The sequence below is a fragment of the Lipotes vexillifer genome, unplaced genomic scaffold (assembly GCF_000442215.2).
Source record: "Lipotes vexillifer unplaced genomic scaffold, Lipotes_vexillifer_v1.1 scaffold1129, whole genome shotgun sequence".
NCBI classification, from domain to species: Eukaryota; Metazoa; Chordata; class Mammalia; order Artiodactyla; family Lipotidae; genus Lipotes; species Lipotes vexillifer.
In genome coordinates, this window is record NW_006789022.1 from 1,499,919 (window position 1) to 1,515,226 (window position 15,308).

Here is a 15,308-nt window from a genome sequence, read left to right on the forward strand (position 1 = left end):
TTTGCCTAAGTTTAGAGCCAGGACCAGCTTGTTCACCCTGGTACCTCAAGGCCCAGCACATGCCTGGCACCAGAAGGTGATCAAGAAGAAACGAGGTCAGGGCTATGCCTCCCAGGATCTTTGAGTCCCCCTCTGGAGCCAATCCTTGCCCTTCTCCACTGGGTAGGGGAGGCTAAAATCAATCTCTGGCACAAGGGATGGGGGTTTATAAGAACTGAACACCTACCACAGGCTGGGCTCTGCATGACATGCTTCATGTGCTGAGCAGATGATCTCTATTTTGCTGAAACTGAGGTTGGGAGAAGCTAAGTGACTAACTCAACCATACTGGCAATGGACAGCAAAGCCAAATTTGGACCCAGAACTGCCCACCTCCTAAGCTGTGTTCTCAATTATGGCCGGGGGTGGGGGTGGGGGTCCAAATTCTTGGGTCTTCTCTCTATGCTTCACTTTTCCCACATGGGAAGACCTCACCCCAGTAGTGTAGATGGATGGGTACTAGCCAAACAGGTCTCCGATCCTGGGCCCTTTGTTGAACGTAAGACAGATGCTAGCTCTGAGAGATCTCAACACAAGTCCTGAACCCTCTGGGGAGTACAGAGCCTCAGCCAGGGCAGATAGACCTCTAGGGAGGGGGATGTTTCCCTGCAGCCTTCAAGCCATCCCCATCACCCAGCTCACCTCTGGGGGGCTGCCAGCCACTAGAAGTGGGATAATGTTCATGCTTTGGGGGCTTTGGGATGCTGGTGGGGGGTAACAGGCGCTCCACAAAACGGTATTCATCCACAGACTCCACGAAGCTGGGGTAATCAGGAGGCCCCTGGGTCTGGCTCCGAGGGGGGGAAAAAAAAATCTCTCCATCAGCCTACCCATCCCCCACGCCCCACCCACCACCCCAGAATAGGGAGAACTTCAGTTAAGTAGAAAAAGGAAACATGACAAACAGAGAAAATAGTATAAATATAAAAGGCTGGAGGTAGGAAAGCACCAGACTTCAGTTTGCTAGAGTGCAGGGTACAAGTGGGTCTGAAAAAGAAGTTCAGGAACTCGGAAGGGCCTGCCTCTCTTAGGATTTTTGTGGGACTCAAATGAGAAGTGTGTGTATACATCTGAAAAGCTGAGTAACCGTAAGTGTGACCAATACGGCACTTTTCAGTATTTTAAAGTTTCCTGTGAAGATTCTACTGAAATATTCTAGTTCTGGGTTAGGCTCTTTCAGCAATCGTGGTAATTTCCCACTCACACTCATCCGATGTGACCCTCCCTCACCTGGAATATTTCGGCCTCATATGGACACCACCAGGCACTAAGTGCTTACAACTTAATTCGACAAGTCAGGTATTTTATTACCCCCCTGTGTACATCCAAGAAAGATTAAGACATTAGCAAACAATCTACCTAAGGTCACATTCCGGAGTCTGTCCTCCCATACTTCTCCCAACAGATACCCTGGACTCCTGATAGGCCCCAGGGTTACCATGAGAATGAGAAGATGAAGTGGCCTATATATCGTGAGTCCTAGGTTCTCAGAAGTGTCGCCAACGATCTGGGGCCAATTCCCACACTCTGGCACGGCTTCCCCTTCTAAAAACTAGGCAGCGAGAGTCTATGTGCAGCACCTCCCAGTTCTAACTAACTCAAGTTGTCCTCCAATATTTCAAGCCCCACACTCCGAAAGGCGCTCCAAGCCCTGCCACCTTCCCTGTCAATGTTTTATCTGCGCTCCAGAAAAGTGCCCCCTAGGTAGGGACGCGGTTTTTAGGCTACAAGAAATACGGTGAGCCTCCACCCAGCCCTCTGCCCCTAGCTTCAGGCTCAGCGCTCTCACCAGTCGCCGCAGCCCGCAGCCCGGCGGGACACCGGTCCTCCAGCCTCGCTGCACAGCCCGAAACACGGTGGCTGCCATCTTGAACTCCCCCGTACACTCGCTTTCTGCGCGCGCAACCAGCGTGGTCCCGCCCCTTCCGGCTCGCCCGGCCCCCTCCACCCCGGGACCGAGAGAACGCCTGCGCAAAGCACAAAGAGGCGGAGCCAGGCGGCCTAGGGCGGTACAAAAGTCAGAGGCCTTGGCGGTCGCTCAGCAGTGACGTGGCACGCAGCAGGCGGCGAGGTCGTATCCGCCCTCGCTCCTTCCTCTTTCTCGACTCCATCTTCGCGGTAGCGGCAGCGGTATCCGCGGTTCAGGTAAGGTTTGTGCCACGGATGGATCCGAAGGGCTCGCAGGTTCGCCGCGAGGTTAGAGGACGCGGGAAAAACAGGGGAAGAAGGGCTGCTCTGGGGGCCGGGCCAGTCCTCGTTCGACCTCCCTGGCAGGCCCGGCCTTACCCACGTGAGACCCCGAGACCACCTACTTTTCGGCGCCGTCGTCCCCGGCCCGCCACCCATTTTCTGACCCTCCTCTCGCCCAGAGTATTTCTTCTCTTAAAAGCACCGCCCCCCCCCTTTTTTTTTCAGTCGCCAACATGCAGCTCTTTGTCCGCGCCCAGGACCTACACACTCTCGAGGTGACCGGCCAGGAGACGGTCGCCCAGATCAAGGTAAGGCTCCGTGGTGCTCCCTGGGCTCTTCTGTGTTTTTCATCCTCGCCCGCCGCGGGAACGCTGAGTCTCGTTTTTCCCTGTAGGCTCATGTAGCCTCGTTGGAGGGCATCGCTCCAGAAGATCAAGTCCTGCTCATGGCAGGCACGCCCCTAGAGGATGAGGCTACCCTGGGCCAGTGTGGGGTGGAGGCTCTGAGCACTCTGGAAGTAGCCGGCCGCATGCTTGGAGGTGAGTTGGGGAGGTCTGTGTTTTGAACTGCTTTGTAAGCTCATGGGTGTAGGGTGTGTGCTCAGTCCAGGGTGGTTCTTCCTGTTTACATCTCTCAGAACGAACTTTTTGAGAGGTCCATGGGAGACTGAGCCAGAGTGTCATTCTATTTCAGTCACTTACTAGACAGGACCCTTGTCTGTGTCCCAATTTACTCACTAAAATCAGGAGGTCGGACCAGATCTCCAAAGTGCTCTTTTAGGTCTTAAGGTCAGTAGTTGGAAAATTCTGAAGTGACACCCCAGAATGTACCAGACTAGACATTCTTAGAATTCAAGTCTTTGTGACTTTGTTTTCATTCCCTGTTGGGCCCATCTTGCCTTTAAACTTGAGTTGAGGGAGAAAGGGTTCTGCTGGGTGGGTTCTTCTTCTAACTGCTTGCTGTCCTCTTTTCCTGTCACAGGAAAAGTCCATGGTTCCCTGGCCCGAGCCGGGAAAGTAAGAGGTCAGACACCGAAGGTAAGTGAGAGTATTAGTGGTGTTGTTTGGACTTTGTTTTCTTGTGGCACAGCTAAGCCCAAACCCTTGGCCCTTGCCCTGTTTGCTTTCTCCCTTCTGGCGATGAACCTGAGGGAAGGCATGGAAGAGGCAACCCAGGTTTGATCATCCCTCCCTTTTCCCAGGTGGCCAAACAGGAGAAAAAGAAGAAGAAGACGGGCCGGGCGAAGAGGCGTATGCAGTATAACCGGCGCTTTGTCAATGTTGTGCCTACCTTTGGCAAGAAGAAGGGCCCCAATGCCAACTCTTAAGTCCGTTGTCATCTTGGCTTTCTCTAATAAAGTCACTTAGCTCAATCATCTCATTGTTTCATCTTCATGTGCAGAGCCTCAGGGAGAGATGTGGCTTCTCAGGCTGGTGGTATGAAGAACAGTGAGGCCTCACTTTGGTTTTCTTGGCAGTGTCAAGAGTCAGCAGCTTGGCAGGGATGTGTGGGTGGAAGTGGATGAGTAGTAAACTACAAAAAAAAAAGCTTCCTATGAAAATTGGTAACCATAAATGCTAGCCCTTCAGATGGAGAGTTGAGGAAAATTCCAATCCCAATGCTAAATAACTTGATAATTAACTTCCAAATACTTTCTTTTTTTGGTCTTTTTCTTCTAAACAGAAGATAGCAGGAACCATCGTGGTGGGAGAGGTTTTATAGCGGCAGCAGTGGAGAGGAGATTGATTGAGTAGAAGATGTATCAGGGAACACCAGTCTAGCATTTCCCTGCACTTGGAACCAGCTGTGGCTTTAGTAGAATCCAGACCAGGAATCTGGTCTGCCCCAGCTTCAGAAAGTATTGCCTGATTACATTAGTACTGCAGTGATCTTATTTGTTCTGATTACCTGATGGGCCTTGCTAACCTAATCACAGGTGAGGTGGCTCAGTTGATTGTTTCAGTGTTCCCAGAATTGGGAGATCTCTGGGGCTGATTCAAGTTTCCTCCTAGCCACACATGCATACCCATTCATTCATTCTGCTAAGCTTTTTGAACCTGCTGGTTCTTGGAATACAGCATACTATGGGGTAAAGACCTTGGGCTCTAGACTTGGACTGCCTTGAGTTTGTTTTTTGTTTTTGTTTTTGTTTTTTTTGCGGTACGCGGGCCTCTCACTGTTGCGGCCTCTCCCGTTGCGGAGCACAGGCTCCGGACGCGCAGGCTCAGCGGCCATGGCTCACTGGCCCAGCCGCTCCGCAACATGTGGGATCCTCCGGACCGGGGCACGAACCCGTGCCCCCTGCATCGGCAAGCGGACTCTCAACCACTGCGCCACCAGGGAAGCCCCCTGCCTTGAGTTTGGATCCTTGTTCCATTTATTCACTGGCTGGCTGACTTTTTTTGGGTTGCGCCACACAGCATGTGAAATCTTAGTTCCCCGACTAGGGATCGACCCGGGGCCCCAGCAGGGAAAGTGCCGAGTCCTAATCACTGGACCACCAGGGAAGTCCATTGCCATCATCTCTTGAGAGTTGCTTTGAGGATTTTATGGAAAGTGCTTAGATCAGCACCTGCCCTCTAGAAAGTGCACAAATATATTGGCTATTTTTGAGTTCTACAGTGAGCTTCCTAGAAAGACATTGGCCCCCATCCCTTTTAGGAGTTTAGATTCTTGTGAGGAAAGCAAGGAAACTAGTTACAAGTGTTAATGGTCTCAGAAAGTAAGCAGGGTGCTGTAATAAAAGGGAGTGTGACAGGTAGATAACTATCCTAGGGGAGGTCTCTGACGATGGGGTGTGTGTGAGACCTGAAACAGGAGCTTGATCAGTGGTGAGATGGTGAGAGTTCCAGCCAAGAGACCTGTGTGCAAAGGTGTGTGGCAGATCCTGCAGGGTCTTGTCTGATGTGGAGAGGAGTTTGGTTTGAGTTCAAGTGCAGGTCAGGGTTTTAAGCAAGGGTCTGATGTGATCTGACTCGTGATCTAGTATTTTCTCTGGCTGACTCTTCTGGAGGGCTGGCAAGAAAAAAGGAAACCAGTTAAGCTGGTGTCATCCAGTTGAACAAGTAGTAGCTTAGACCACCAGTGGTGAAGGGGATACAAAAATGAGCAGACTCTTCAAATCCATCCAGATCTTGGTGGGGAAACAGATGATCCAAATTGAGATAGAGACAAGGTATTTCGAAGGCAGAGCTGACTAGAGGTGGGGCTTGGATATGAGTGAGGTGAGGGACCAAAGAACCAGAGCTTACTTTTAGGGGTGCCATGGATCAAGGCTTCACAGCGCTTGGCACAGTTTGTGAGTCGTCACCCGCACTCTACCACAAACTGTAAGGTCCATTAGGGCAGGAACCTCATATTTTGCTCTTCAGTGTGTTTTCGCCGCCTAGTGTGAAGTTTGCACTTTAAAGTTGGATGAGGAAGTCGAGCAGGAGCTCAAATATTTGTTAATGCTTCTTTCTTCTCAAGAGGGGAAATGCCCCCAACACACCCAGTCTAGGCTAGGTACCCCACCTTGGCCTTCCACTCTCCTCTTTGTCTGTGTCCCCTAATAGAATGGCTGCCCCTTCAGCGCAGGGACGCCTCATCTCCCATGGGCTTAGCACAGTTAGTGGCCCAAAGTAGATTAAGGTTAGCAAAGATTGGGTTTTGCCGCAGCGCTTTATAGTGCTAAAAAGGCAACCACTAGGGGGCGAGCTGGTACCGGCGAAGCGTCCGCTGGACGCACTTACCCTACGCTCCCACCGCGCAGGGCCGAGCTCCGCCGAAGCCGGGGCTGAGCTCGTACCTCCCCACCGGTTCCGGCGCATGCCCAAGCGCGGCTCAAGGGAGGGGTGGGGCTTCGCTTCCGAGTGTGGGCGGAAACTGACTACAATCCTCGAAGAGCTTTGACTAAGCGCTCAGTCGGCCCAGCAAAGAGGCGGAAGTAACCGAGAAGCGCCGGAAGATTTTGATCTGCTGCCCTTGTGAGTCCCCGGGTGGTGCGCGGCTCCAGTTGCCATGGAGCCGGCCGGGCCTTGTGGTTTCTGCCCCACCGCGGAGGCCCAGCCAGCGCGCTACACCTGCCCTCGCTGTAACGTGCCCTACTGCTCGCTGCGCTGCTACCGGGCGCATGGCACCTGCGCCGAAGACTTCTACCGTGACCAGGTGCTGGGAGAGCTGCGCGGCCGCAGCGCCTCTCCCAGCCGCCTGGCCGGCGCCCTACTCCGGCTGCGTCAGCAACGTGAGACCGAGGACGAACCCGAGGACGCAGGCCTCAGGCCTGGTCCGGCGCCCGGCGGCCTCTCAGGACTCTGGGAGCGGCTGGCCCCGGCCGAGAAGGCGGCCTTCGAGCGGCTGCTGAGCCGAGGCGAGGCCGGGCGGCTGCTGCCCCCGTGGCGGCCTTGGTGGTGGGTTCGCGGCACTGGGCCGCGGCTTCTGGAGGAGCTGGGTGATGCCCCGGGCTGTAACGCCGAGGATCTGGAGCCCTCCCCTGCGAGGACGCCACCGGAACCCGAGAAGGATGAGCCTGCGGCTGCCGAGCCAGTTCTCGGAGACGCCCCCGGGGCCTGCCCTCCCGCCGTGCCCACCCGGATCCCCACTCTGGCCAGCCTGAGCAGGGGCCGGGCGTCGCCGCTCGTGCGCTTCCAGCTGCCCAACGTGCTGTTCGCCTACGCACACACTCTTGCCCTGTATCACGGCGGTGACGAGGCTCTGCTCTCTGAGTTCTGTGCCACGCTGCTCAGCGTTTCTGGAGTCCTGGGCACCCAGCAAGTCTTCGCCTGTACCGAGGAGGCCCTGCAGGCCGCAGCCCACGTGCTGGAAGCAGGCGAGCATCCCCCCGGACCCCTGGGCACACGGGGTGCCATGCGCGAGGCTGCCCTCATCCTGCTGGGTGAGGGCCCGGCCAACCAGAAAGGCTACACGTTGGCAGCACTGGGGGACCTGACACAGACCCTGGGCCGAGCCCGGAAACAAGCTGTGGCCCCTGAGGAACGAGATCGCCTCTACCGGGCCCGAAAGAAGTGCCAGTTCCTGCTGTCTTGGACCAACGAAAACGAGGAGGCCCTCACACCCCTGGCTTTAGACTGCGCCAGGGCTCACCGAGCCCACACTGTGGCAGCCGTGGAGGTGGCAGCCCTCACTGGGGAGCTGGAGCAGCTTTGGGGAGGCCCCCTGCCACCTGCCCGGAGGACTCTCATTGAGGAGCTCCTTGGCTGAACTGGACACTCTTTGTCATTAATAAAGCTGTGACTGGTCTGCCCTGTCGCCAGTGCCCATTTCTGAGTGACAGCTGTTGTGCCACCCACCCCCAGACGCTTGGGCCCACAGACCACCTGTCAGCTTCTCCCTGATCGGGGCTGACCCAGCCAGTTTTTAAACAGCCTGGCCCCAGAAAGGGAGAGCAGCAGCACCAAGCGTTCCAGATGTTTATCCAAGGAGGAGGAGCAGCCCCTCCACTCCATTTTGTCTTCGTTTTCCCCTTTTGCTCCCACCACCTGTCAGGCTGTTCACCCCTGCCTGTCGGAGCTCAGAGCAGGGTAGGGTGCAGGCCCTTGAGTGCCAGGTGAGTCCAGGCTCCTGGTGCTGGGTGTGCTGGCAGCTGGGTGGGCACGTGGCCCGACCTGGGACACGTGGAGCTGCTTCAGTAGATGTAGGGCACGATTCGGTAGGGCACGCGCCGGCAGTATGCATGCCAGGCCAGGCCATACTTCTGCAGACACTGCTGCTCGTCCCGGGCCTCACGGTGTGCCAACAGCGCAGTGAAGTAAAGGAGATAGAAGTAGGGCAACAGGTGGGACACCCCTGTGAGGAAAGGGGTCTCTCTGACCACTCAAGCCAGCGCCCCAGTTCACAAAGGTTTCCACAGCTAATGGCTCACGGGGCCCTCCAGGCTCCATGGTGAAAGGTCCAGGGTCTGCAGGGAGTGCTGGCGTGCTAGGCTGTCACAGAGGTCTGGCCCAGCCACACCCTGAGTCCATCCCCAGCTCCCTGACTACTCCGTCCACTGGGGTGCAGCCCCGTCCTCCATTCCACACCCAGACTGGGCATCCTGTGCTCACCACTCCACCTCTGCCCCTCACACACTTAATGGCCCCTGCCGTGCGCCAACCCAAACCACTCACCGCAGGGCAAGGACCAGGCCAGAGCCATGATGAGGTCTCCAAGGTAGTTGGGATGGCGGACCATACCCCACCACCCAGACACCAGCAGCCGTCGCCCTGTGGCTGTAGAGATGGTCTCAAGGTCTGGGGAAAGACGTAGTGGGATGGGGGACCCTCTGGAAGTCCAGCTGCCCGACCTCACTTCATGGCACCCCAGAAACCCAGCTCACCAGCCACTCTGGGATCAGAAGGATTCTTCCGGAAGGTGTTTTTCTGAGAATTGGCTCCACGGAAGATGTAGTAACCAACAGCTGGGAGAAAGCATGAGCAGGCAGTCAGGGGCCTTGTCTCTGACCCTGACCAACTACCCACAGCCTAGACTCAGTCTGCCAGGAGAGCCAGGACCCAGCCCTTGGCTTTAAAGAAGGGTGTGAGGCTTAGCACCTACCTAGTGGGTGCTGAATAAATAGCGAACGAATGAAAGGGGGAGGGAGAACGCTGCCCCTTCCTGACTGACCATTGATGAGGCAGATGACCGAGGCCAGGGGCAACCCCAGGGGCTCTGGGTGGTACAGCAGGAACTGGGCCTGCAGGCTGTAGGTGAAGGGTACCCAGGCGAGGTCCCCAAAGGCCAGCATGAAGCCAAACCCGTCATGTATGATGTCCATGGTGGTGAGGACCGCCTCCTGCAGGGACAGGACCCAGACACACTGGCTCAGTCCCCACGAGGTCCTCTCGTGGGAGGCACCCTCTCCCTCCCTAGCCAAGTCCTGCCTCACCTCGTGCCAAAGGGCATCACCCACATATAGTAGCTGGAAGCCATTGACCAGCCACATGGCCAGTGAGGGACTCCCCCGAAGTTCTGCTTCCTGCATCAGCAATGCCAGGTTGATGAGGACCTGGGGGTCACACAGAGGGTGAGACGGGGCACAGAGGTGGCAGCGCCTGGAAAGGCAGTGGCCTGCCTGTCCCCTTCTCTCAGCTGTCCGTCACTAACTCTCCAGGCCTTTGTTGAGTGGCTCCAGCCCCTGTACCCAGGGGCAGAGAGACCGCACTGGACCACCTCCTGACCTGTTTTCTCTTGCCGTGTCCTGCAGTGTTCCCTTTGGGAGAGCACTGTAGGGAGCAACTGCATACTTCAGGCTTGAGAGTTAAAACAGACCTGGTTTTGAATCTCAGCTTTGCCACCTGGGCAAGCTGCTTACCCTCTCTAAAGCCTATTTTCCCCACCTCCATGTAGAAAAGGGAGATAATCATGGACCGTAATGTGTGTGAAGCGCCAAGCACCTAGTACGTGCTCAATAATGATTAGCTGGCAGCCAGCCTGTACTGAGCACCACCATTCTGGTAGCACTGGGCTTGAGGCTGCCAGTCAGGTTACCGCCTCTAATCCTCACAATAATCTTGGGAGGAAGCTCTTACTTTATCCCATTTCACACATGAGGAAACAGCCTTGAAGACCAGATCTGTGACGGGTGCCCAGCACTCCTCCCGTCTCTGGATGAGGTGGTTTCCAGGGTGACAGGGACCTTGCCCAAGAAACCCTTCAGGAAATCTTGACCATAGTCCAGTATGGGTGATTATAACCAAAAAAACACAGCTGGCCTGTTTTCAAGGCTACCAGTGACAGACAGGTTGCTAAACCCAGTGACCAGTTTGAAGTTCTGCACCACTTTGACCAGCAAGCAGCACAGGATCACTCTCTCTTCTCGAAATAGATTTTGCGCTTGACCGCTTTACTTAAAATTGCACCTGCTCTCCTAACTCCCTCACTGCTTTTTCCCCATAGCACTTAGCATCCCCTGACACGCGATACATATTTTACTTATTTTTTGTCTGTCTTTCCCCACTAGAATGCAGACTTCATGAAGACAGAGATTTTTTTTCTTTCTTTCCTGTAACTTTTCTTTCTCTTGTCTCCCAGTACCTAGAGCAGTGCTTGGGCACGTGATGGACTCAACAAATTATTTGTGGAATGAATGATTAATGATTTATGTCAGCACAATATTGGCCCTGCCCTGCCCAGGCACTGCTCACCCATCCCACCCCTCCTCCTGGCTGGAAGCCCACTCAGCCATGCCCAGCATACCCAGCCGATGAGGCCAGGCCTCAGTTCGCAGAAATATTTGAAGTCAAAGGAACAGATGCGCGGGTTGAGCTCCCGTCCCAGGAAAAAGTCGTAAATGGGATTGCCTGGAGAATAATGGAGGGTGAGGTGCAAGCAAGCACCCCTATCTGCCTCCATCCACACCCTACTGGGACTCGTCTCACCTGAGTTCCCCCCGGGTGCCAGGGCAGAGGCAGGGGCTACCAGAGCCTTCAGGTAGAGAAGGAGGCTGAAGATGAAGGCGATGAGGGTAGCCGCAAAGGCCAAGGGCAGGAGCATTTCCGGGAGCGCGCTCAGGGGCAGCCCGGCTAACACTCCCAGGCCCACCAACAGGGCTGTCAGCACCAGGGCCTGGAAGCCTGAACCACAGCACACAGTGAGACCTGGGGATTGCGCCCCTCCCCCTCCCCCCCACCCCCAAATACACACACACGCACGCACGCACGCACACAGTCTAAAGCCCAGGGAGGTCGCAGACCTTGTCCCGAGCCATTGGTCAGACATTGGTCACCCCAGCCACTTCTCTGGTGCACAGAGTGACAGCAATGCTGGGAGTGGAGGGAGGAGGGGTGTGGAGGGAGCCAGTGGAACCCCCTACGTCCTGGGCGTAAAAAAGGCACAAAATAGAAATTGGGGTCGTGGGCTCATCTCCACAGACCTCCCCACCGGGCCTGGGGCTCCACCCCCATCCCCACAACTCCGCGCGAGGACCCAGCCCCCAAGCACCGTTAATGGGGTAGCGCAGTCGACTCTTGTCCTTCAGTTCCTGCCCCTCGGCCACCTGTGGGCACAAAAGGGCGCTAAGGGTTGAGGGTGTCTTTCTTCTTGCCGAGCCCCCTCTCTCCGCCCGCCTCCCCCGCGCGTCCGCGAGCCGAGTCCGCACCTTGCGCGCCGGCAAGAGGTAGAGCGCCGCCTGCAGGCCGAGCCAGGTGAGACACAGCAACAGCGCCCACGGGCTCCACAACTCCTCGAGTTCCGGCAGGTAAGGGGGTGGGCCCAGGAGGCGCGCTGGGCCCGAGCGGGCTACCAGTAGCAGGTGGAACATGGTGGCGGGGAGCAGCAGCAGCAGTGCCGCAGCGCCTGGGGAAGGGGGCAGCCGCGTCGGGGGTCCACTCTCCAACTCTCCCGGACCCCCACAGGCGCCCTGTCATAGCCAGGGCCCCGTCAGCATTCCCATCGCCGCCTTCCACACCTCGTTCTCAGCGCTCGGCCCCCTTCTCTGACTGCTGTCTTGGTCCCCTCGAGGGTCCTGCTCGCGTTCCCCCTAGTCCGCCCGGTCCTCTATGCCACAAATCCCCTGCTCTGCAGCCGCCAGAACTGTCTCCTCCTCAGCCCCCTCTCCAGGCGCTTCCCCGCACACTCCTAGATCCTCTGACTCCCGGTACCCCTCAAAGGCTTTCATCCTCAGACCCTGCCCCCATCCCAGCTCATAGCTCAACCCTCCAGTTCTCCCTCGCATAGCTCTGGCCCCAAGTACCCCCTGTTTCTGCCCATTACCCAGGGGTCCTCCGAATTCCAGCTCAGCCCGGGAGCCCTGAGGGGCCATGGTCTCCTCCGCTCCGCCGGGGGTTGGGGGCTCTCAAAAGTCCGTCAAGGAAACACAGCCCACCCCATCCCCCAGGAGATGGGCTCGGTGACGCGGAGGACCCAGCCGAGCTGGGCTTGCACCTGTCTCTGCACAGACAGCGACCGCTTTTGTCCCGAGGTCTTTAAATGGACCCGCCCCCGGCCCATCCTGGGCCCAGCAGGTCAGCCAATCGTCTCTCAGGGGCGAGACCAACAGGACCGCCTCCAAAGCCGCCTCTGTAGTCTCAGGCTCACAGCTCCACCTCCCTCCCCCCACAAGCCCCGCCCAGGCAGGCGACAGGGAGCAGGAGACAACATGTCTTTTATTAGGCAGGCCCCGAGGGGAAGGGCCACCAGGGCGGGCCACCAGGTCGGGACACAAGGGGATGAGTGGATTGGTGTGACCGGGCCTAGCCACGCTCACAGATGACCTCGACGACACTGGGTTCCATGGGCACTGGGTCCGGGCAGCGCAGGGCAGCTGAGGCCACCACTTCGTCCAGCAGCAGGTGCACAAGCTCCTCATCAGCCACAAAGCGCCACAGGTAGAGCTGCAGGAAGTGGCAGTCCACCTGCACCTGCTGCAGCCCAAAGCGCCCAAAGGTGCGCAGTCGCACGCACTCCAGCAGTGTCTTCAGGCTGATTTTGATGATGCCGGTCAGCACCGACACCTGCAGGTAGGGACACAGGGATGCAGATCCACTACGGCAGGTGTTGGGGAGGGGTACTAGATCCCCGAGGAAGGGCACCCACGTTCTGTGCAGGGGCCAAGGAGATGGCAAAATGCCAGTAGCTGTGATGGGGTGGAAAGTCCCAGGACCCAGGTAAGAGGGAGGGACCATACAAGGTTGGCCCCATCATCTGGCGGGGAGCGGACAGGGAGGGTCCAGCAACCTGAGGCAGAGATGGGGGTCAGCATTGACATGGGGAGGGGAAAAGCTTACTGAGCTGGAGGGAGAGTATCAGGTCCCTGAGCACGGGCTGGGCTGGGGCAGGGCCCATGGTGTGACTAGGAATCCCTGGGGAGGACCCAGGGCTATGGTGGGGATAAGGACAAGGGCCAAGAGGTATACTAGATTGTCACCCAGACGCGGGCAGAGGGCTATGAGATGGTGACGGTGGGGCTCTGGATGACCACTCACTCCTAGAAACATCCCTCAGAAACAGAGACTGGGGGTGGTCAGAGTCCTAGGGCTCCCTGGGCCAATGCAGGGCTGCTATAGCCAACCTTCCCAAGGGGCCCTGGGAAGGCAGGGTCACTGTGGACTTCAGACCTTATTGAACTCCACAGGACTGAACACGTCAATACGCTCAGAGAACAGCTTCTGGATGTTGCTCAAGAGGTTGGTGTCCATGGGGGCACTGAACGGGAGGAGACAAGCAATCAGAGCCCACCCCTGCACCCCGGTCCTCCTTTTTCCATCCTCCCTGCACCTACCCTGACCAGCCAGACCTGGGTGTGTAGCTGGGTGCATAACGGCCCTGCTGCCGAGAGCTGCTGTAAACGGAGAAGGTCCTCTTGCTAGAGTCGCTGCTCTGGGCCTTGCGAACACCCTCCTCATACAGGAGCCCCACCTGGTGGTGGAAGGAGGAACTGCAAGGAGGCCAGGGCACGGGGAACATGCAGCCCACCAGGTGCCTTGGGCAAGGGCCAAGGATGCCCTAAGTTACACACTCATTTGTTATAAGAATCACAACCGTTATAAAAACCACAGGGTAGTTAGGGCCTGTACCTAGTTGGTACCCAGTCACTATTTACAGAACCAGTGGAGTGGGGCAAGAGTGGAACATAAGAGTTGGTAGTGAGGCCAAATCTTCAGGGCCAACCCTGACCTGATTTCCTGGGTGACTCTGGGCCTCAGCTTCCTCCTCCTAGCTGAAATGGGGGTGATGATGCCACCATGGCTGAGGAGGAAGGCCGTAGATGCCTGGCCCGGTAGGCACTGCCTGGCCCCTCCTGTCATGATCCTCAGAGGGCTGTTCCCCCAGCACCCCCAGCCCACATCAGAGTTCCCCTGGCCAGCCCAGGGCAGCACCTGCACATCGATAGCTGTCGTGTCCTCCACCACCCGCTTCATGACAGCACGCACATTCCGAGGCTCCAGGGTACTGAGCCAGTCCCGTGTCTCCACACTCTTGCGCAGCATCTGCGATATGACCAGGCCCTGCACCTTCACATAGTGGGTTAGCAGCCGCCGTGCCGTCTCCCTGGCCTCCGCACACAGTGTGCTCACGGGTGTCACTGGAGACTGGTCCTGAGCCAGGGATGCAGAGGACAGACAGGCAGTGGGCACTGGGGGCCGCTCTGCAGCCACTGGCCACCAGGAGCTGGGCACAGGCTGGGCAAGGGGCAGGCTGAGTTGGGCACAGGCAGCCCTGACCATGAGGGCACTGCCCAGCCTCCTGTGTTCCTAGCATCACCTCCCCCCACCCTGCTCTGAGCTAGCAGCTCACCTGCACCAGAAACTGTTCGTCGGTGAGGGTGAGGATGTAGGAGATGGTGGCGGTCTCGTAGTCCAGGCAGAGGCGGGAAAGCAGCAGGAGCAGGGCAGGCGGCGTGGCACCCCCCTTCTCCCCGGGGCTATCACAGAAGTTCTGAGCTGTCTGGCACATGGAGCGGATGAAGCCCACGATGAGGCTCTCACGGACACCCTGGCTGCAGAACTCGCCCTGTGAGGAGGAGCGCCCCAGATACACAGCAGGTCCAACCTTCCAGGCAGAGGCTGCTAGTGACCTTCTACTGGGACTCGAAGTGCCCTGGCCTCTCTCCAAGGGACAGTTTCACCCCACATTCCAGAATCCCAGAGCAGCTCCCCTGCTGTGGGAAGGGAGTGCAGGGGGCCAAAGCCAGCACTGGGGACCCTGCTTGCAGATGCCCTCAGAGCCTGCCCCACCCTTCCAGGCTGTGCCAGCCTTCCTCAAGGCAGCCTGAAACCACATCCAGACTGCCTGGGGCAAGGACTGTGTGCCCTGGTAGCTGCCCACCTGCATGCAAGATAAACGAAAGAATGCCCTGAAAAGGAAGGAAGAAAAGAAAAAGGATGCCCAGGGGAAGATCATACCCGGAAGTAGGGCTTGTTGGAGAAAGACACCTCCTTGGCAGTGAAGAGGTGCACAGAGGCCAGCGAGGCCTTAATGTGGCTCAGGGTGGAGCTGGCCACGTTGGCCAGCAGCTCGGCCAGGCCGGGGCCTTCCTTCCCAGCAACTCGAGGGGCGGCCAGCGCCTGCCGCACGTCCGTCAGGCAGCCCAGGAAGGCCGACTGCAGGCCCTGCAGGTGCTGGCCCAGGCGCTCGCGGGCCACTCGCTCCACGATCTCTGTGGC

The 15,308-nt window shown here is 57.5% G+C and overlaps 5 protein-coding genes across 7 annotated transcripts in view; 2 read left to right on the top strand and 3 right to left on the bottom strand.

Annotated features, from left to right (window-relative positions):
• Nucleotides 1-1,909, bottom strand: part of MRPL49 (mitochondrial ribosomal protein L49) — a 3,742-nt gene extending 1,833 nt beyond the window's left edge. The window contains exons 1-2 of one of the 2 annotated variants that reach the window (XM_007462013.1): nt 1,829-1,909; nt 682-826 (exon numbers count right to left, since the gene is read on the bottom strand). In XM_007462013.1, the coding sequence (XP_007462075.1) occupies nt 682-826; nt 1,829-1,906 (223 nt within the window). In that variant the 5' untranslated portion in view covers nt 1,907-1,909. Of the gene's footprint in view, nt 1-681; nt 827-1,822 lie in introns of both variants that reach the window. The other variant, XM_007462014.1, reaches the window with a different exon arrangement.
• Nucleotides 1,910-2,069: 160 nt separating this feature from the next.
• Nucleotides 2,070-3,604, top strand: FAU (FAU ubiquitin like and ribosomal protein S30 fusion). Its single transcript, XM_007462016.1, has 5 exons — nt 2,070-2,184; nt 2,455-2,537; nt 2,624-2,768; nt 3,211-3,266; nt 3,431-3,604. Exons 2-5 carry the CDS (start codon nt 2,463-2,465, stop codon nt 3,554-3,556), a joined length of 402 nt encoding a protein of 133 aa, XP_007462078.1. The 5' UTR covers nt 2,070-2,184; nt 2,455-2,462; the 3' UTR covers nt 3,557-3,604.
• A 2,578-nt stretch (nt 3,605-6,182) lies between these two features.
• On the top strand, nt 6,183-7,467 carry ZNHIT2 (zinc finger HIT-type containing 2). Its single transcript, XM_007462017.1, has one exon. It carries the CDS (start codon nt 6,229-6,231, stop codon nt 7,426-7,428), a length of 1,200 nt encoding a protein of 399 aa, XP_007462079.1. The 5' UTR covers nt 6,183-6,228; the 3' UTR covers nt 7,429-7,467.
• Nucleotides 7,468-7,623: 156 nt separating this feature from the next.
• TM7SF2 (transmembrane 7 superfamily member 2) lies at nt 7,624-12,103 on the bottom strand. 2 transcript variants are annotated; one of them, XM_007462018.1, is made up of 10 exons: nt 11,917-12,103; nt 11,303-11,499; nt 11,146-11,200; nt 10,584-10,778; nt 10,402-10,505; nt 9,092-9,211; nt 8,830-8,998; nt 8,543-8,623; nt 8,334-8,456; nt 7,624-8,013 (listed from the first exon to the last, which is right to left on the bottom strand). In XM_007462018.1, exons 1-10 carry the CDS (start codon nt 11,963-11,965, stop codon nt 7,853-7,855), a joined length of 1,254 nt encoding a protein of 417 aa, XP_007462080.1. In that variant the 5' UTR covers nt 11,966-12,103; the 3' UTR covers nt 7,624-7,852. The 2 variants fall into 2 exon arrangements, with proteins under 2 accessions (XP_007462080.1, XP_007462081.1); XM_007462019.1 differs by lacking the exon at nt 8,543-8,623 and having other exon boundaries at nt 7,680-8,013; nt 11,917-12,093.
• Nucleotides 12,104-12,395: 292 nt separating this feature from the next.
• Nucleotides 12,396-15,308, bottom strand: part of VPS51 (VPS51 subunit of GARP complex) — a 23,730-nt gene continuing 20,817 nt past the window's right edge. Inside the window, exons 6-11 of the mRNA XM_007462020.1 lie at nt 15,048-15,299; nt 14,440-14,655; nt 14,022-14,240; nt 13,439-13,560; nt 13,260-13,347; nt 12,396-12,656 (exon numbers count right to left, since the gene is read on the bottom strand). Of these exons, the coding sequence (XP_007462082.1) occupies nt 12,396-12,656; nt 13,260-13,347; nt 13,439-13,560; nt 14,022-14,240; nt 14,440-14,655; nt 15,048-15,299 (1,158 nt within the window). The remainder of the gene's footprint in view (nt 12,657-13,259; nt 13,348-13,438; nt 13,561-14,021; nt 14,241-14,439; nt 14,656-15,047; nt 15,300-15,308) is intronic.